Genomic DNA, 21045 nt, shown 5'->3' on the forward strand with positions numbered 1-21045 from the left:
TTTTATTTTTAAGGTATCGTGTCTACTACAGAGGACATTAGAACGCCGAACATGTGAAACTGAACCTTGATGGCAATCATTTAGTGCCAAAGAAAATAGCAAAAAGTGGATTTAAGAACGAGTTTAACTGTCCATTTTCCTTTTTGTTTTGCTTTTTTGTGCTTATTTGGTTCCCCTTCTTGGAAACACAAAGGAAAACTTTGCACTTTGTGAACATTAAATATGTTTTGCCCTTGCAGCCGGATCTGCGTCATCTTCCTGCATATGTTTTTGTCTCCATTTCTGGAAGATGGATGGCATGTTGGTGTTGTACTCAGCAAACGCAAGGGGCCTTGACACCTGGACAAACCTTCTGTCTTTCTTGGACCTTTTTTTACAATACAAACTGAAGGTGTACTTTGGATTTTTGCTCCACAGTTGACACCAACTGGACACCGTCTGCTTGCCCTGCCTGAGTTTCACACTCAGAGCTCTCTGAATCATCTTCCTCTTGATCTTCTTCATCATACAACTCAATATCTGAGTTTCTATCAACAACTGCAGTAAACTTCTCTCTGCTTCTGAGAATGAGCCCCTTTCTTGCCATTTGAAAAAAAAAAAAACACAACAAAATGAAGGAAATAACTACTAATGTCCACTACAGAGGACAATTTTTAAACACTTAATTACAATGCTAAAATACAGTAAAAAATATTCAGACAATGATTAAATGTGTTGTTAAGAGTCCCATATTAAAATTTCAAGCCAAAATTTGCATATTAAAAAGTTTTATACACTTACTTTTCCCCTTCCAATAAAATGCACTTGCACTGATGGACGCTATTTTCCTTAATGAAAAAGAGAAATGTACCAAAGCCCCACCCTTTAACATTTGGTATCATTGAAAAGCCCCAAATGTTCTCTGTAGATGGCATGAGGAGTTTATTCAGAAGTGTGAAGTAATTGGAAGATATTCAGGTTAAGAAATGTACAAATTTAAACTACTGGTAGTCATGAGGATATGATTATCAGCAGGACAGTAACACAGACCCTCTCACGTGATATACTGTACTCTGAAGCTGGAACATGTAATTTACTGATCATTTTTAACCTCAAGTGTCAGTCAGGGTAGTGTTAAACATTAAGCTCCCACTCCGCAGTGAGTAGGCAAAGTCCTGTTGTTATCATTACAAGTTCTATATGTTCAGACATAAGGAAAAAACACAGTGATCACATGACTTTGATGAGAAATCTGTGCAGTGAACAGGTGGTAAAGAAACAGTCGAACAATCAAGATTAGCAGAATCTGATTTATTAATTCTTTTCCAAATGATGATCCCTTTATTTATTTATTTATTTATACATTTTTTCTGATTGAAAGTTGTGCAGATTTAAAAAGACGATTATGATGATTAAAACCTGACAGACTGGAATGTATGACACGCGGTTCAATGACTCTGAATGAAATGAAATGAAAATGGTTGGAAAATGGTCGTTTTCAGCACCATTCCAATAAGGACATTTTTCCGACATAGTTCTTAAGATAGTTCGAGGTATTTTCAGTTATTTTGCTGAGAACTTCTCTTGTGCCGCAGCTACAAGAATGAAGTTTGTGGTAAACTTTTTTTCTTAACGGAGTATAAAGCAGACTGTGAGGGACGTCGCCCCCTCGTCTCTATCAAGCTTTTGAAAAGTGGAGCTGATGTCACTGAGCTGCCGTGACATTTTACAGAGTGTGTTTGTCAAACAGGTATTCTCCCATGGCGCCTTGTGTCTCAGATGAAGTGAGGCGAGTGAGACTTCCGATGTAGTCGCCCAGCTTCTTGATGGTCTCATTGCTGTCGATGAGGAAGTGCTGTTCAAGGAAGTCGCACAGCTACAGGAAGAGGATGACAGAAAATAGCAGGATGTGAAAGAAAATCTAAGACTTCTGGCACAGGATTTTCAACCTATAGTTTCTGACTTATTTTTGTGGTTGCTAGATGACAACGCTGTTTTTTCTTGTAGCGCAGATTAATTTGAGATAACAAAGCGTGGTTTTCAAGCCTGTGAATACTACATAACATTAAGTCATAATTGCAAGAAAAAAAAATTAAATGAAGTCACTATCACAGTAAAACTGAGTTTATAAATTATGCAAACACATGTCTACTTAGAGCGTCCATGAAGTAATCATAAAATCTCCCAGCAGGACCGTGCTCCAAACACACACTTCTGGTGAGGTCACGGTACGTCCTTTCTTTCACAATCACTATCAGCCTGCAGACAGAGTTAAAAACACGGCAGTCTGACTATCACACAGCGCCAGACTTACATGAGGGTCTGTGTTGCTGCCAGCTTTGCGGTGCACATCAAGAACGCATGTGTTCATGGACTTCTGGTAGTCCAGAGAAAAAGTCATGGCATCCAAACCACCTCTCCAGTCCTCCCGGCTTGGTTTCTGGAACAGATGAAACAATTAGATTTAGAAAAGAACCAATCTAAATGTATAAATCCTTAAAAAAACAAAAACAAAGTCATAATGATTACAAAACTAATATCCCTGATTCATCAAGCGTAATCTTTCACTACTGGATATAACAACAAAATACAAGGCTTTACAAAGAAACGATAACAAACCGAAAGCTTATACCATCCAAACAAAACAAATTAAGTTAAAACAACATGTCTTTAGTTTTTGCTTTGTAAGCTTGTTTCTTACACTTATAATACAAACAAACTGACTGAGAAATGTCTGAAAAAGCCCATCTTTAAGAAATTCTTGAGGGATTATCTTGAAAATGTTGCGATGTTTCGAGGCTTTCTTACACAACATCCTGCAAGGTCCTTTGGGTCTACAAGCCAAATAAGTACCCAATGTAACAAAAACTATAAAACAAGCACTAACCAAAATAAATATTTTTTTCTTTGCATATTTAAAAAATTAAAAGTTAAACTGACAAAGTAGCATTAAAACTGGTCAAAGGTCTTTTAAAACCCCAGCAGTTGTAGAGAAGGAACATTGTGTACTAACGGCAATATTCTGAAGCAGAATCCTTCCTCCTCTCATGTTTTGATATTCCAGCAGCTTCTCAGCCTGTTCCCTCTCTTTCACTGAGCGCTCCAAGAAAAAGGTGGAGAAATTTGGAAGGGCCACATCGTCCCTATCAAAATACATCCCCTAGAGGAGTAAAAGAAACATGGGATTAGAATTCAAAAACATATATGTGTGTAAAAAAGGAGAAGTCTTTCAAAGGCAGCGTTAGTTTGGGCTTGACAGTTTAATAAGCTGAGTATTCATTTGTGGATAAAAGGTGTCTTACCAGAGACAGGTAGGTGTAGGATGCATTGAGCTTGAGGTTGATGAGCTTGTTGATGTCTCCCTCAGTCTCCGAGTGGAGGTTTTGTTTGACCACAGACTGCATTTCTAGAAGAAAAGATAAGTATTTCACCTTAAATGAGTTGGTGTCCTGGCTTGAAGCAGAGTTAAGTCAATATTGTGAGTACTTTTCCCCTGTGAGACAGCTCAAAGTGCTAACAAACACTGAAGCGATCGTATCACTCCTCTGCTCGTCTTTGCTCGCCTTCTTGAATAAGACCCCTCTTTATCAGCCTCAGTAAAACATCACCCTGGCAGGAGTCATGTGTTATTATGAGAGTTAGGTTCAAGTGGGATGTACCCTTTCTGGTCAGGTGCTCAGGAGGTTACGCTAACATTAGCATATTCTCTTAGCAGCCAATGTGAACCTGAGCTCGTATTACCTCGAAATTGTGACACTGATACCTAAAAACGAACACTAACTATATCTAATACTGATGCTGGCTTAATATCCGACAGAAAAGCAACAGAAAAAGAAAACTGGCCTGTAAACAAACTGACTGACCCTTAGATGAAGCTGCGCTGGTTGATTAGCAAACATTAGCAACTTAGCATCAACTGCGTACCCGTTACCGAAGAGATTACCCGGTTTGTTTCTTAAATCCAGTTCACAAAATGCTTCCCAGAGTCTCTTTTCCTCCTTTCTTTACTTACTTGGTCTGTGAGTGTGGCTTTCACCAGTCTTCTAGCTGGTTTTATCTTTGTTTACAGACCAGAACACAGCGTCCCTCCCCCGATAACACTGGCTCGTTTATGTAATGACGGTCTCTGAGTATCTCTGCTGCCACCTACTGGACTGGGGATGAACGACACGCTGCACATAATGAGAAATCTTCCAAGCAGCTGCAGTACAAGCAAAATCAATGTTTTTAAAAACCCTTTACTGTGCTAATTAACATTGTTAACTCGTAGAAAACGTTTCATATCTTTTAACCACTTTGACAAAGCTTTATTTATTTATAAAAGGCTTTTTCACCCTCAGCTCATAAAGAAAAGTAGAATAAATAACAACACAAACAAAATTAAAAATCAAAGCGTATATTTTTTTGTAATTAGAATCAGGTCAAAAATGAATAAATATAATAATAAAAATATAATAATATATTAAAAAATATAAATATTGATTATAATGAGGATAATAATTTAGGCTTTGGTGTATTGAAAGGATCAATACAAGCATAAAATGTTTTTTTAAAAATGATTTATTTTCACTATAATTTTTGCAAAAAAATTACCGTTACATTCTTTATTTTCATCCCATTCTTAATTCAAGTGATTTCCACCTTTTTTAAACATCTTTTCATTTTATTTATTTTATTAATGACTTCTTTCACAGTGTAAACCTTCTCTATATAATAAAAATGATAACAATTCAGGCTTTGGTGTATTTCAAAGGTCAATACAAGCATAAAACATTTTTAAAAATGATTTTTTTCACTATTTATTTTTGCAAAAAATTACAATTACTTTTTTTGTTTACATCCCATTCTTAATTCAAGTGGTTTCCACCTTTTTAAACATCTTTTCATTTAAAATTTTTTTTATTAATGACTTCTTTCACAGTCTAAACCTTCTCTACTGCATCTAAGCATGTTTATAATGGAAAATTTTTTGTTCTCCGGCTTTTGTCATATGCTGCCATCATTCTCAATGCCCAGAAAAGATATAGTTATTTTTTTTAAACCTGGATGGATCAGGATGTGTCCCTAGGAGTATATTTAGCTTTCCTCACCCATCTTGCCTGCTTTATTTAAAATCTTCTCAGTTTTAATCAAACATATGACCACTGATTTCACATTTTTAAACAGGTGTAGAAAATCTGTGTATGGTCTGCCATATTTCCTACACATTCACTCCAGCAGCTGGCATAGTTTTATTTGTACAATGATGTTCCAAAACATTAATTTTATAGACATACAGACATTTTCCTACCAGTAAGGTGATCATATGTGACTCAGATCACCTGAAGAGTAAAGGCTAATGGCTAAAAAAACAGTTGCATCATTGATATTTCCTGTATTTATTTTGTTGCATGCAGCTGTCAAATTTAAAAGAAATATATGATTAATAAGTAACATTTACTGGCATCCAGAATTCAACTAACATTTATCAAAGAGGCTTGTAAAATCATGATGACATTCAAATAACATATTGATTCAAGCCTCAAATGAGCACTACTTTAGTTCACCTGTGGCACATGGACAGTGGAGGTCATTATAAAAACGCAAATTATCATCCAGGCATGGGCCATATATAATCCAAACAGTACATTTGCATGAAGATTGTTTGGACGCACCTCTAACAACAACCACTGATTATGCTGGATACAGAGGCTCAATATAGATGTTCCTTTTAAAGTCAGAGTATGTTCTGTTACATAGCTTGAGGGGAACATTTCTGATACTTTATGATGTTTCACTTCCCTGTCCTGCTATCAGATACAGAATATCAAACAGAGTATTCTTTGACGTTCCCCTCTTTATTGACTTCTGCACCATAAGCACTGTCACTGTTGGGGATGTTTGTCTTAACACAGTTCCTTTTAGATCTCAGCCACAAGGAGGCTGTAAATATCACTAGCCCTAAAACACAGGCTGAAGAAAGCAAAACCAAATCTAGGGTGCTGAGAAACTTCTGTCTTAAGAGGAGAGACATGCGTTTGGACTTGGGACTCTTTCAGATAAGCATCTTTTTTTAAGAAATTTGGATCTGATGCATCATAAAGCTATGATCATAAACCTCAGGGAGATAGAGATAAAAAACCCAGCCTGTATAAAGCAATTACCACAAATGAATATGTAAGCTTGAGACACTTTGACCGTTAATAAGGAAGTAGCAGGCGGGGCAAAGGTCTATGTGGTTGTACAAGGCCAAAAAGGAGAAGCAGCAATATACAAAGCCGCTTGCTATCATGAGAAGTGAACCAGAGGCCGAAGAGGGAGGACATGATCGGGAATTAAAAGTCAACAGCTCGGGGACAGATTCAGGGAATTACTTTGCTAGTGTTGTTGTTTTTGTCAGCACACCTTGGGGAGGAAGAAGATCTTGTCTTCATCTTCAAACAAGATGAATAAGTTTAAAATCTGTACATAGTTTTTTATCTTTACAAAATGAAGCCTTTATCTCTCAAGATGATCTCTGACAAGTCGCTGCTGTGTGTTTTCCTCTGTCTGCTTTTGGTAAGTTTTTCCTTCACCTTCTGCTTTGTACAGTCAGACAGTTTGTAATCTTCAACGGAAGGAAAAATCTGAACTACACTGACGATAATGTTTGACACACCCCGCAACAAAGGTTAAACAGTGGATTGAAACGTCTGACAGATTAGCTCAGTTAAAAAAACAATGGACTGTTCCAGGTTGTGAAATGTTAAAATCAGAATTCAGAAATCTTTCTCACTGACTTCCTCTGAGACAGATCTATGAGGAAATGACTAAAATTAAAACATAAACAAAAGCTGTTCATTCAGCATTTTTAACATGTATTTAATCTTACAAAAGGGGTATGGCTTGATATTTTAAGGAATATTTAACATTCGTTTTAAAGGCATGTCATTTTTTTATGTTATAATTTGATATCCTGTGTAGCCAATAGGAGATGTATGTCATAATGATTTAACATAAAAGTGTTTTATAAATGTGAATTTCCATCAGTTTCATACGTTTTTGAATCAGCGCTGTTATTCTGGGATAGGTTCCTGTTTGACAAATACCCAAGTTAAGAAACATTTCGGAAAGTTACATGGAGGTTATTTTCAAGCTTTTCCCAACATGTAACCAGGGATCATGGAAATTATTGGGGTACTACAAAGAGACACATCACACAAGTGGTCTTACAAATGTACTTCCTCGAACACATAAATGAAAAGACATAGAAGGATAATCGATACATTTCCAATTTTCAAAGCCAGATTTACTGTGTTTGTAAGTGTGTTTAAATTTGTGCTTGGAGCCGTGTCAAAAACAAATTTCTGTTTTTACTGCAGAGGACAAAGCTCTATCTATCTATCTATCTATCTATCTATCTATCTATCTATCTATCTATCTATCTATCTATCTATCTATCTATATTGATAGCTACAGAAGTACCTGTAGAGAAGAGAAACCGAAACTTAAGTATCAATGTCATCACCAAAGTATTGATCAATACTGATCCCAATGTTGGCATCGTCAATATTTTAGATTGATCAGCACACAACAGCACTCATATGCTATATATATATATATATATATATATATATATATATATATATATATATATATATATATATATATATATATATATATATATATATATATATATATATATATATGCATGCCCTGTGATTGACTGGCGACCAGTCCAGGGTGTACCTCGCCTCTTGCTGGGATAGGCTCCAGCCACCTGCGAAGAGCCACATGCGGCTTGCGAGCCACAGGTTGGCCACTCTTGATGTAGACAATTTCTTTTTATCATCTTGTGTCCAGATTGTCTTTGGTGCTAATGCTAAGTCAACAACGGCAAGGTTAGCCACAGAAAAAGCAGAGGCCACACCGCCAACAACGCAGCCAACCACGCAGCCAACCACCATTTTGACAACAGTTGGACGTGAGTGTGAGCTGTGTCTATATTTCACTTTATTATGAATAAAATTTGGTAATTGAGTGTAAATCTCAAACGTCTTCTTTTTCAGGCCCTGATAACGTTGAAGAAGTTAGAGTGACAGATCGAAATGAAAGCAGTATAACTCTATCATGGGCCAAAGTTAACGATATCCAAACATACTATCTAAAATATGAACACAACGGTATCAAGGAAGAGCTCATCGATAAAGTAGGCGACGAAACAAATATTGTATTTGTGGTGAGTCCTCTGACTGCTGGGACAAAGTACAACTTCACTGTCATCACATTTGACAAACGCAACAGCACTGGAACGATGTCACCAGAGACGTTCACCTGTGAGTAATATTTCATTTCTGATTGAGTGATTGCTTTAGCATGTTTGAGAAGAAGAGGATCTGACTGTTTTTCCATTTATCCCAGTGCCCCGCAACGCAGAGGATTTTAAGCCCGTAGGCCAAGATGAGACCAGTATAACTCTACAGTGGAATAAAGTGGAGAACGACAGATATATCCTTCAGTATGACTCCAAAGAGGAAACCTTCACTGTTGAAGAGGAAACAGTTGTGAAAAGGAAAATCTCAAATCTCAGCAGCATGACTGAGTACGACTTCAAGCTCTTTACTGTGTTTGAAGGCGTCGAAAGCAGCGGGGTGAACATCACAGCATTTACTGGTGAGAGAATAAAAATGATGGGTTCACGTTACAAAACTTGAGACTGAGTCCAATCATTTCTTCAACATGTTGTTTATATTCCAGCTCCTCCAAACCCAGGGGGTCTACAAACAGCCGGACGGAATGACACCAGTATCACTCTGCAGTGGGATAAAGTGGGTGACCTCTTCGACTATGTTCTGGCGTATGATGGAAAGGAAGTGAACGTCTCTGCAGAAGCTGGAGATGTGGTGACAGAAACAATCCATGGACTCTCTCCAGCAAAAAATTACAGTTTCAGGCTTTTTGCTGTGTTTCATATCAGGAGCAGTGGAGTGAGCCACTCTGCAGTCACAGGTAAAACAGCTGATCTCTGACACATCTACTTCTGCTTTAAATCACTTATCTAACCATTAACCTCATATAAAGACATGTCAAAAATGTAAATTCATGGTCTCTTCTTGTCATTTCCCTCTGCTCTCCAGCTCCTCTTGATGCTACCGGGATTGGTTTAGTTGAACAGGATGAGACCAGCATCACTCTGCGGTGGGACAAAGTGGGTGACCTGCTCGAGTACGTAATCAAGGTTACTGGCAGTGAGAGAAACCACACTGCACCTCCAGATCAAGAAACGGTGACATACGAAGCTACAGGTCTCACAACTGCAACAGAGTATGAGTTTGTTGTGTTCACCGTGTTCGAAAACGTCAGGAGCAGAGGAGCTCGCTTCAGTGCAGTCACAGGTGAGACGAGGAGGACAGTGACAGCTATAGTTAGGGGTACATTACATGTCCATGGGATATACTGATCAATTTTACAAAGCATTAATTTCAAGCAAGACCTATTTTCTGTGGGTCATTTTGGTGATTTTTCACTTTCAGTTGATACAGTAGGTTAACAGGTTCCATTATTTATTTACCAAAAAATGTGTTGGAATTTGCAGTTTTTTGTGTTGTCCCATTTCTCAAATGTCAAGTTTTCTCTTCAAAATTAACACTAGAATTAGGGCTGTGACTTTAACGTGTTAATTAGATAAATTAATTACACCGCACATTAACGCAAGATTAACTCATTGGCTGCCAGCCATATTCAGAGCATCTTGAATGATCTTTTCTATGACCATGTAAACACCAAAGTTACTTAAGAAGAGTGGACTCTCTTCCTGTTTTTGGTCCAAAAAAACAAACAAATCAAACTTTTTGTTTCACCTTCATCTCTGGTGCTCCATCCTTTGATCCTCTCCATGATGTCCGTCGTCTTTTCTCACGATGGAGCCGCCCTTTCTCTCTGAACTACCGCGACACATCCTCAGTTGGAGCGTGAGCTGCCTGAACTTTTCTGACTTTCAGCATCTCTCTCTATGTCTCTGTCATCTCACATCTTCTCCTCATATCCATGCTGAGCTCTCATCCAAAGAGCACACCGCTCTCACCCACAGTAGTTAACAAGCAGGATTTTGATTGACAAGCTCCACCAGACCCCGTCTACCTCGGCTGAAAAATATAGTTTACTTCTATAGACGCAGTTAACAGTAACCGAATGTCAATGGCAGGAAACACGGACATTTTAATTAATATTGTCCAGTTGAAAAAAAAAGTATTAACAAATCTTCTCTTTTTCATGTATTCATTCGATTTGCCATGCACCATAATTTTGTAATGCCCTAGAATTCAAATACTTTATGTGGAGACCTTAAGCAGATATAAGATTAAAATGTGATAATTAGATCAATTAATCACAATTCCTGTAATTAATTATTTTTTAATCTCCTGACAGCGCTATTTACCACATAACGGCTGATCTTCTGAACAAAATAAACAGGATTTTGTTGTTTAAACTTGTGTATGAGAATATTCAATGATGTAGTCTTCTACCAAAATCTGTTAGAATTGAAAAGTGTTGCTTCTGATGTTGAATATTGATGTGATTAAAATGTGATTAATCACTATTGATTAATTACAAATGGCATGATAAATTTGATTAATTTTTTTAATCAAGTCCTACCACTCACTAGAATACAAGTTTGTGTTTATCATTTTCAGTATTATTTGTTTAAAATAGTCATTTAACATCACAAAGCTGTTTTAAAAGCTGTTTTAATCATTTATATGGATAAAATAATCCACTTTGTGCCAACTAATGAGTTAATGAGAGTTTTTTGTATACCTGAAATGTGTTAAATCCTTTTCTGCATTTCTCCACATTCCAGCTCCTCGTAACTCAGAAAACTTCTTAGCAGTCGGACGAAACGAAACCAGCATCACGCTGCAGTGGACTATAATTGACGATTCTTTCAATTACACACTTCAGTACGATAGAAGTGAAATAAACATCTCAGCATCCGAAGATCAAGTGACCGTCCCTGATCTCACGAACACAACACGGTACACCTTCACGCTCTTTACCGTGTTTAGAAATGTCCGAAGCAGCGGAGTGGACACCACAGCAGCCACTGGTGAGGAAGCTGTTTCCTTTCATGAGTTATTACTCTGAGTTTGATCCCCATTAAATTCGAATCACATTCAAACACTCTCATCTCTGTATCATTTTGTCCCCCAGCTCCTCCAAACACTGAAGCAGTCTCTGCCATTGAACCCAAAGAGACCAACGTCACTCTGCAGTGGAGCAAAGTGGGAGCCCTCCTCGATTACAGACTTGAGTATAACAATCAAACCATAACTGTCACTGCATCACCAGAAGATGAAATGGTGACAAGACTCGTCACTGGACTTACAAGGGGGACTCTGTACAATTTCAAAGTGTTTGCTGTGTTTGAAACTGTCAACAGCAGTGGACGAAGCTTCTCAACCGCCACAGGTCAGATGCTCTCCTCTACATGTCCAAACTGAGCTGAAGCTGAAGATGATTTCCTGTTTCAGTAATGAAGTGAAGTTTGTGATTTTAGAGCCAGAGTGAAGACGTGTTTCTTTCTCTGACAGTTCCTTCACAGGTGGCGCTTGTGAACGTGACTGAACGCTCTGTGGACAGTCTAACTCTGGAGTGGGAGAACGTGGAGAGAGACTGGAGCTACTCTCTCAACATAAACGAGGAGGTTTACGAACTAAATACTTCAGAGGGTAGTGTGTCAAAAGTGATCCCCTTGCTCAAGCCTGGAACCAAGTATCCCTTCAGCGTGGTGGCAAGTTTCTTTGGACTGAAGAGCACTGCGTATGAAAGCTTCACAGTCACACGTACGTATGAAACTGCTAACGGGGGATTACACTTTTCAGGAGGAGTCACAGCAGCAATCAAGAAAACAAACGCAAGAAAGTATATAGAAAATGTGAAAAAGTCCATAAGAAAATAGATGCTGACAGATTGTCCATCATTGTCCAGTCAGCCAGCCTCCACCTACTCTGCCTTCTGGTATTCCCTCTGTTGCTGGGTTAGCACAGCTAGCTTGCCCATCTTATTGGAGATAGATCTTACGTTCCCAGTAACGATGTTGTCACTTCTTAGCTCACACCTGAGAACCAGCACGTCGTCCTCACCTCCGTCTCCTCACCTTGTGGGAAACATCCGGCCTTGCACCAGTTAGCATCGACATGCTACAGGCTGCTAACAGCTGATTTCACATGTAAACAATGCAGCCATGGTTACATGTAGGATCTCCAGACAAACACTGGAGCAAAAATAGTAAAAATATCACTAAATATAAAAAAATATAAATATCACTGTATTAAAAGTGTTGTTTCATGTGTGCTCATATTGTTCCTTGTTCTGGAAAATCTGAGTGTTTTTATCAAGGTTAACTGACATTTTGTCATTTATTGCAGGATTAGACTGTGCAAATGCATTGTGGGAGGTCACAAGCTCGTCAATCAGCGCAAATATCGAAGGCTTGTTTACAAAAGCAACAGCATCCAACAAGTCACACACTTTCTACAGTCATGGAGAGAACAATGTGCAGTTCACTGGTCTTTATCCTGGAGCAACCTACAACGTGTCCCTGGACTATGAGGATACCCCTGAACCCTTAAACCAGTGTAAACGCACAGAGACCACCAGTGAGTACGAGTCCATCTGAGCCGTGAGTTTTGTGTTCAGCTCTTAAACTTAATATTTTTGTGCTGTTTTTATTTATTTTCCTCTTGTTTTAACACAGAGCCTCCAAATTTAAAGGCCCACTGTGAGTACTGGGATTCTGGATATTCTGTTTACGTTGGATGGGACAAGCCGCCGGGCATCTGGAGCGAAGTGGAGGTGAACGTGAAGGGACAAACTCACGTGTCCAGTGATGGAAAACAACATATCGTCATACCTGGATTCCAACCTGCGAAAACACTCTCGATATCTGTCACGTCAGTGTCTAAGGGACAGAAATCTGAAGCGTATGCTTTTTCATGTGTCACTGATCCAAGAGGTGAGTCCAGGAAGTCAGTTTGTAAAAGTTTTAGAATTAGTCGGTATTTCATTTAATCAGGGAGTTAAAGAGGATGTTACTGTGGTACAAACAGGATCTGCTTTTGGGTTGGTTTTGTTTCCAATGAGGATTTTCTCTCCTTACAGGGGTCATCGCAGGGTCATTTTTTGGCGTGCTCTTTTTTCTCGTTCTGGTCTGTGCGGCTGCCTTCGTTTTGTTAAAAAGTCCAGATTTAATCAGGTTGGCCTTACCTCATCTCGACATAAACTTTACACAGCAAATAACAGAAATCTTACCAAGTGTTTTTGTCTTATTTTCAGTTTAATTTTACTTAATATGAGCCAAATTCACCTGACCAGTCCAGAAAAATGTCTTGTTTCAAGTTATTTAAAGACAAAAATGAAGCCTGAAGTACAGACAGACTGATACCGATACTGATTATCAGTAGGAGGCTGATAACCGATATTTGGGGCCGATATTAATTTGCAGTAAAAGTAAAGAGGCGCGGCTGTATTTGAGCCAAAATAACACAGTCTGAAATTTAATTCAGCTGTCATCATCAGCTGCAGGTTTAAAAAGCGGCTGATGACGATATAACTTAAAATGCTAAATATTGGCGCTGATAATCAGCTGGGGCTAGTATCAGGTTTTACAGCTGTTGCTGGCAGGAGGATCAAATTCTCCACCTCCAAGAATTACACAGTGCAAACAGAACTAGAGATATACTGATATGTTTTTTTAAGGCCGATACCGATAGTCTGGCTGATATTCAGGGCCGATTTTCAATTATGAACCACAAACTCCAACACTTAACTTTGTCTAGACGTCTTAAATACTGTAACACCTGAGCCTCAAAATGCCTGCCTGAACCTTTTTGCTTATTTTGACTACAAAACAGTGAAAAAATGTCCTGTGAGTAAACACTTTTGCCTATTTTTCCCTGGAGTACTTTGAACTTTCAATATCTGGAGTTATTTCCAATTTACTGCATGTTATATGAGATTAAAACAGTTCAAAATGAAGAAAAACAAAAGGACAGAATTGGATTTTAGATGTTTTGTGAAGGAAGAAACATAGCAATCAAACAGGGCCGATACTGATATTGATCATCAGTAGTGAGGGAGGCTGATAACTGATATTTGAGGCCAATATTCTTTTACAGTAAAAGTGAAAATATTGGTGTCAAAATTTGGGAAAATACGAACTCCAACAATTAACTTTGTTTAAATCCTTGAAGTATATGTCTTATCAAGTAAAATGAAAACTTAAAAAAATAAATAGCTCCCTAAAGGCTGAATATCGGCTGAATAATGGCCAATAATCGACCGATATTCAGGATTTTGAGTCATATCAGCAATCAGCCTGGCTGATAATTGGTCTATCCCTCATCTGAATTGTTTGTAACAAGTAAAAAAAAATCTGCCAATGTGATAAGAAAAACTTCCACATCAAGTTTCTTAAAATTAGAATAATGTCTTAATACGACTAACTTTCCCCTCATCCAATTAACAAATATTTTTTCTTGTTCCTAGCAATTTAGACCTCATTTTTGTCTTTAACTAAATTAAAATAAGACATTTTTCTGGACTTGTTGGATGAATATGGCTCATGTTAAGTCTTCAAAGCCCATTTATTACTATTTATTCCTAAGAATTTCAGTTTTTGCTGTGTACTGAATCAGACTAAATAAGTACACTGCAAAAAACTGAAATCTTATCTAGTGTTTTTGTTTCATTTTAAGTAAAAATCATCTTGTTACACTCGATATGAGTCACATTCAACTTAATCAAAGAGAAAAAAAGGTCTGAATTGCTTATAACAAGTTAAAAAAATCTACCAAAGGAACAAGAGAAACTTAAAACTAGAATAATGTCTTGATACAAGTAACTTTCCTTTTCTTCCATGTTCCAGCATTTCAGACCTCATTTTTGTCTTTAAATAACTTGAAATAAGACATTTTCTGGACTAGTCAGGCAAATGTGGCTCACATTAAGTCTAAAAAGACACTTTCTACTGAAAATAAGACAAAAACACTTGATAAGATTTCACTTTTTGCAGTGTACTGACCTCTTTTTTTCTTCTACAGGAGACATAACCCGTTCAGTGGTGGTTCCAAAAAAATTAAAAAGCCTAAGTGAGTACAGATTTCATTTCTAACGTTGAGTCTCTTGTGTGAATAGGAAGTGCTGAGTGAAATTTTTTATTTTATGATCATAACATGATGCTTATTTTATGATCATAACATGATGCTTATTTTATTACATATACAAAGTGACTCTACTTTATGATTGTTTTTTTTAGAGCTGTCCCCGTTGAAAAGTTTCCTGAACATTTCTACCAGTTAGGAATGGACGAGAACAGAGGTTTCAGCCAAGAGTACGAGGTATAAAAAATAAGTTTATTGCTTTTTATTATTCTCCTGTGAGTTTTGGTAAGGCTGTAAACTTCCTGTTTCCAGGTAAGATGTGAGTTTGTTATCTTTGACCTTTGAACTAATCACCTGTCGTGTCGTTCATCACACTCGCTGCAGAGCCTCATGCCTGTTGGCACAGAGCAGACGCGCCGGGACGCCCTTCTTCCTGAAAACAAACCCAGGAATCGTTTCAACAACGTCCTGCCATGTGAGCCTGGAGTTAACAGCTGAATCACGGCCGTAGATACTCATAAAACCATTCAGGTCCTAAATCATTCCAGTAACTGATGTTGTTTTTGCTGTGGTGTTGTATCCTCTTAGATGACTGGTGTCGTGTGAAGCTGACTTCATCAGATGTAAACGAGACGTCAGATTACATCAATGCCAATTACATGCCCGTAGGTATCCCTGGTTGATTGGTGATCGTTCAGTAAAGGGAAGTGTACGGTTACTGAACACAACTCTGACTCAGAGTGATTTTAACGAACTGTTCACGGCATTGATTGAAAATGTCTCCTCAGGGATTCAGAGGCAGCAGAGAGTACATCGCCACGCAGGGTCCGCTGCCCGGCACAGTCAGCGACTTCTGGAGGATGATCTGGGAACAGAGAGTGAAAGGCGTCGTCATGGTAACAAACTGCAAAGAGAGCGGGAAGGTGAGACCTCTAACAACCTTTAAATGTCAGATTTTATGGGCTTTTAATAACGTGAGCTGATGTGAATCATTTGCTTTTATGGCTGAAGTATTTACAGGTGGTGGAAGTTAAATGTGCGCTTACTTCCTAAACATTTATTACACATGATGAATAAGTTTTCTTTTAGAAGTTCAGCAGCTGATAGGAAGAGGGAGAGGACATGCAAATGGTCAGAGTCAAACAAGTGACCGCTGTGATGTAGTTATTGGGTGGTTAGCTTAAATCCTAACTGATTGGTCCTTCAGTGTCAATATCTTAGACCCAGAGTCATCCTCTGCTCCTCTGTCATATGGAGTCCCACAGGGCTCAGTCTTGGGGTCGTTACTTTTTTACTTGTATATACTGCCTCTGGTTTCTATACTGAGAAAGCATGGAATAGCTGATGACTGTCTGATTTATTTCCCCTTGAAGGCAAAAGATGTTTTTTCCTTGTTTGTCTGGGGGACATTAAATCTTGATTGACCCTGAACTTTTTAAACTTTAACAAAAAGAAAACAGAAGTTATGGTGTTTGGACCAAGTGGAGTGAGTCCACCTCTGTTGATCTTGGAGCTCTGACAGCATATTTTAAAACACCTGTTACCAATCTGGGTTTTAAGTTGGACAGTGATTTCAAACTAGACAGCCAAATTAAAACTGTTGTTAAGTCTTGTTTTTATCATTTAAGGCGGTTGACAGAGGTCTCAAATCTTTTATGTCCAGGCCGCACTTTGAAACAGTGATCCATGCTTTTATTTCATCACGTTTGGATTCATGCATCACAGGAGCTTTTTGTCCTTAAAAGCCACCATCACTTCACAGGCAGAGGAGGAAAGGAAGGAAGGAGTTTAATGATAACAGTGGCGTAACGTTGAGAAGTATTTTCATTAATATTTTTTTCTGTGTTCAATCCCCAGACAAAGTGTGAACAGTACTGGCCTGAAGACAGAAAATCTCACCAGTACGGAGATCTGACGGTCACCATCAGGTCTGAGGAGAAGGAGCCAAACTGGACGTTGAGGGAGTTTGGGCTGAAACATGTATGTGAACATATTTGGGTGGTTGTTTAATTAAGAGAGTCTTTCTGTCCCAAGATATAAATGTTTTTTTTTCTTACAAAAAAAAATTATTGTATTCCTAAAAGTTAGGTTAAAGAAACTATGAAAAAATAACTGTGTCTCAATGGTGATATTTTGATACTTTTTCTGTGTGTTGAAAATTCAAATGTGCAAGATTTTCATTGTTTTGCGCTTGTCCCTAATCCAGGTATTATAACATCCCTTCTTTAATAAAGCAATAAAAGTGCTAAATTAATTAAAATCTTTACTTTACATGTCCTCATAAAAACTTAAAAAGACAAGTTTCAAATCCATAAAGTTTATATTTGTTCAATTTGTACAATTTGCAATTAATTTATAGTTAAATATTGCTGCCCCTTCTACGTCCATCATCATACTGTAAAAAAACTGAAATCTTATCAAGTGTTTTTGTCCTATTTTCAGTGGAAAATGTCTTTTTTGACTCAATACAAGCCACATTCACCTGACCAGTCTAGAAAAATGTCTTCTTTTAAGTTATCTAAAGACAAAAATGAGGTCAACAAGTGACAAGGTAACAAGTAAAAAAAAAATCTGCTGATGGAACAAGAGAAAAGTTGCTTGTATTAAGATATTATTCTAGTTTTAAGTAATTTTTCCGGCAAATATATCTTGTTCCATTGGCAGATTTCTTTAACTCGTTATCAGCAATTCAGACCTCATTTTGTCTTCAAATATCTAGAAATAAGACACTTTTTTGGACTGGTCAGGTGAATGTGGCTCATATCAAGGAAAACAAGACAGTTTTTCAGGCAGATGTCTGATTTTTGATGCCCACATTTGAGAGTAATTTCATCTTTTATACACCCTAATGTGAGAGTATGTTTATTAGTTGTCATTACAAAACAAATTACTATTTGAATATTTTAACTAATTGGTAGGTTATTTCACTTATTTTATATATTATTTTTGTGTACATTGTATGCTAGCTAACCTGTTAGCTTAGCAAGTCTAAAACTTAACCTTCATTTTCTGCCACATTTGAATTTTCAACACACAGAAAACGTATTAAAATATCATCAAGACACGGCTACTTTTTCTTAACTTCTTCAACCTAACCCTTACGAATTTGTTTTTTGTAAAAAAAAAATAAATTTTTTCTTCTTGAAAATCTACCCCGGGGACAGAAAAACTCCCTTAATTGAAGAACCACGTGTTTCCTGCATGTGTGATGCACTGAAATGAGAAATCCTCTGATAAGAAAGCAAAACAAAATCAGAAAAAAAGAGATCATGAAAAATACTGACAGTGTTTCAACTCCCTGTGCAGGAAAACTACTCAGAGGAGAGAACAGTGAAGCATTTCCACTTCACAGCCTGGCCCGACCACGGGGTCCCACAGGGCACACAGAGTCTGATCCAGTTCAGAGGACTGGTTAGGCAGCACATTGACAGAGAGGGGACTGGAGCACCTACTGTTGTCCACTGCAGGTACTTTCTAGAAAGCTCAGTCATCTTGGATATCTTTGTTACTCAATCCTGTGTGAGCTGGAGCTGGAGAAGCATCTTTTCTGACAGGAGGAACCTTTCTTTTCTCCTCTCGTAGCGCTGGCGTGGGAAGGACGGGCACCATCATTGCTCTTGACGTTCTGCTTCAGCAGCTGGAGAAAGAGCGAGCGGTGGACATCAAAGGCTTCGTGCACAAAATGAGGCTGAGTCGACCTCACATGGTGCAGACAGAGGTAAAGATACTCACCACGTCACAGGCTGAGGTTTCACTTCCTTTGTTCAGTAACCCTCCAAAGCTGCATGCAAAATGCTTAAATCTTATCAAGTGTTTTTTTTACTTATTTTAAATAAAAAATGTCTAATTACACTCGATTTGAGCCACTTTCAACTTAACAGGCCAGAAAAATGTCTTGTTTCCAGTTTTTTTTTTGCTTGCAACAAGTAAAGCAAATCTGCCAATGAAACAAGAAAAATTTGCTTTGAATCGAAATAATGTGTTAATATAATTTATTTTTCTCTTGTTTCTCTGGCAGATTTTTTTTAAACTTGCTACAGCAACTCAGACTCATTTTTGTCTTTGAATAACCTGGAGTAAGAGATTTTTCCAGACAGGTCAGGTGAATGTGGCTCACATTAAGTCTTAAAAGACATTTTCTACTTAGAATGAGACAAAAACACTTGATAAGATTTTAGAAACTGCAGAGAAGAATAGTTACACACTGCGAAAAACTGAAATCCTATCAAGTGTTTTTGGTGGAAAATGTCTTTTTAGACTTAATATGAGCCACATTCACCTGACCAGTCCAGAAAAAAATGTCTTATTTCAGGTCATTTAAAGCCAAAATGAGGTCTGAATTGAATTGAACTGAATTGAAAAAGGGAAAAATTACTTGTTTTGTGACATTATTTTAGTTTCAAGCAAATTTTCAAGCTTTTTCCATTGGCAGATTTTTTAAAACTATTTACCTTGTTAGTTGTTGACCTTATTTTGCCTTTCAATTACTTAAAACAAGACATTTTTCTGGACTGCTCAGGTGAATGTAGCTCATATTTAGTCTAAAAAGACATTTTTACTGAAAAAAAGACAAAAACACTTGGTAAGATTTCAGTTTTTTTGCAGTGTGGGGCTCTCTGTTTTTTGTTAAAACTAATACTCACGCTGCAAAAAATGAAAAGTTTTTTTTTTTACTTGTTTCAAGCAATTCAGACCTCATTTTTGTCTTAAAATAACTAGAAATAAGACATTTTTATGGACTGGTGGCTCATATTAAGTCTTAAAAGACATTTTCTACTTAGAATGAGACAAAAACACTTGATAAAATTTTAGAAACTGAGGAGAAGAAAAGTTATACACTGCAAAAAAACTGAAATCCTATCAAGTGTTTTTGGTGGAAAATGTCTTTTTAGACTTAATATGAGCCACCAGTCCAGAAAAACTATTTACTTTGTTAGTTGTTGACCTTATTTTGCCTTTCAATTACTTCAAACAAGACATTTTTCTGGACTGCTCAGGTGAATGTGGCTCATATTCAGTCTAAAAAGACATTTTCTACTGAAAAAAAGACAAAAAACACTTGATAAGATTTCAGTTTTTTTGTAGTGTGAGGCTCTCTGTTTTTTTGTTAATACTAGAACTCACGATGCAAAAAACTGAAATCTTATCAATTTTTTTGTCTCAATTTTTTCTAAAAATGTCTTTTTAGACTTAACAAGTAAAAAAACTACTAGTGGGGTCTGAGAAATGTGCTTGTCAAGACTAAATGACGTCTTAATACAAGTACGTTTTTCTTTACACACTGGCTGATTTTTTTTCAGACCTCATTTTTATTTTTGAATAACTTGAAATAAGTCATTTTTCTGGTGAACGTGGCTCATATTTAGTCTTAAAAGACATTTTTACTTAAAGTAAGACAAAAACACTTGGGAAAAAAAAAGATCTCCTGCCCTTTTGAACTTTTTCATACTGAGCTGCTGCTTTGGTTTATCTGCACATCAAGCTCGATACGCACACATAAATAAATCCACCTACGTAGTTTCTGATGCTGCTGCTGTTAAAGGCATCTGAAGCAGACTTACACATTAACTGGGACTGGAGCTCATACACCCAACAGATGCTGTGGTAAACCATTTCACGCTGTGGTTTGATGCACAGAAGGAACTGTCAGGCAGATTATAATAACATCTCACTTCTGCTTTTAAAATAACCAGCTGCTGTGGTTTTCTGTCTCTTTTTCAGTCTCAATATGTTTTCTTGCACCAATGCATCATGGACACTCTGCAGCAGCAGGAGATCAGCCAGGAGAACATTTATGAAAACGACGTGTTGTACGTGAACGCTACGGCTCTGCGAGACTTTCACAATGGCAGTTCGGTTTAACTGAGTGCAATAAATGAAAAACTCATTTTTGATTCTATAAGATAAGTTTTGTTCAACACTGTTAGTTTGAAATGTGTATTTACTG

General features: G+C 37.4%; 2 protein-coding genes across 3 annotated transcripts; one reads left to right on the forward strand and one right to left on the reverse strand.

Annotated features, from left to right (window-relative positions):
* Positions 1-1291: 1291 nt before the first annotated feature.
* Positions 1292-4138, reverse strand: LOC141785108 (ferritin, lower subunit). 2 transcript variants are annotated; one of them, XM_074663249.1, is made up of 5 exons: positions 3992-4138; positions 3282-3385; positions 2993-3139; positions 2294-2419; positions 1292-1855 (listed from the first exon to the last, which is right to left on the reverse strand). In XM_074663249.1, the coding sequence occupies exons 2-5, from the start codon at positions 3381-3383 to the stop codon at positions 1706-1708; spliced, it is 525 nt and encodes a 174-aa protein (XP_074519350.1). In that variant the 5' UTR covers positions 3384-3385; positions 3992-4138; the 3' UTR covers positions 1292-1705. The 2 variants fall into 2 exon arrangements, with proteins under 2 accessions (XP_074519350.1, XP_074519351.1); XM_074663250.1 differs by lacking the exon at positions 3992-4138 and adding an exon at positions 3923-3971.
* A 2058-nt stretch (positions 4139-6196) lies between these two features.
* LOC141784857 (receptor-type tyrosine-protein phosphatase H-like) lies at positions 6197-21020 on the forward strand. The gene is made up of 21 exons (XM_074662779.1): positions 6197-6516; positions 7801-7921; positions 8007-8273; positions 8359-8610; positions 8695-8946; positions 9075-9332; positions 10799-11044; positions 11149-11406; positions 11529-11780; positions 12366-12596; positions 12695-12952; positions 13099-13192; positions 15039-15086; positions 15254-15335; positions 15483-15573; positions 15687-15763; positions 15887-16021; positions 16956-17078; positions 18405-18565; positions 18681-18816; positions 20820-21020. The coding sequence occupies exons 1-21, from the start codon at positions 6448-6450 to the stop codon at positions 20958-20960; spliced, it is 3552 nt and encodes a 1183-aa protein (XP_074518880.1). The 5' UTR covers positions 6197-6447; the 3' UTR covers positions 20961-21020.
* The last annotated feature ends 25 nt before the right edge of the window (positions 21021-21045 follow it).

Source organism: Halichoeres trimaculatus, unplaced genomic scaffold, assembly GCF_033239565.1.
Source record: "Halichoeres trimaculatus isolate MK-OKI-2021-1 unplaced genomic scaffold, fHalTri1.1 fHalTri1_scaffold_23, whole genome shotgun sequence".
NCBI classification, from domain to species: domain Eukaryota; kingdom Metazoa; phylum Chordata; class Actinopteri; order Labriformes; family Labridae; genus Halichoeres; species Halichoeres trimaculatus.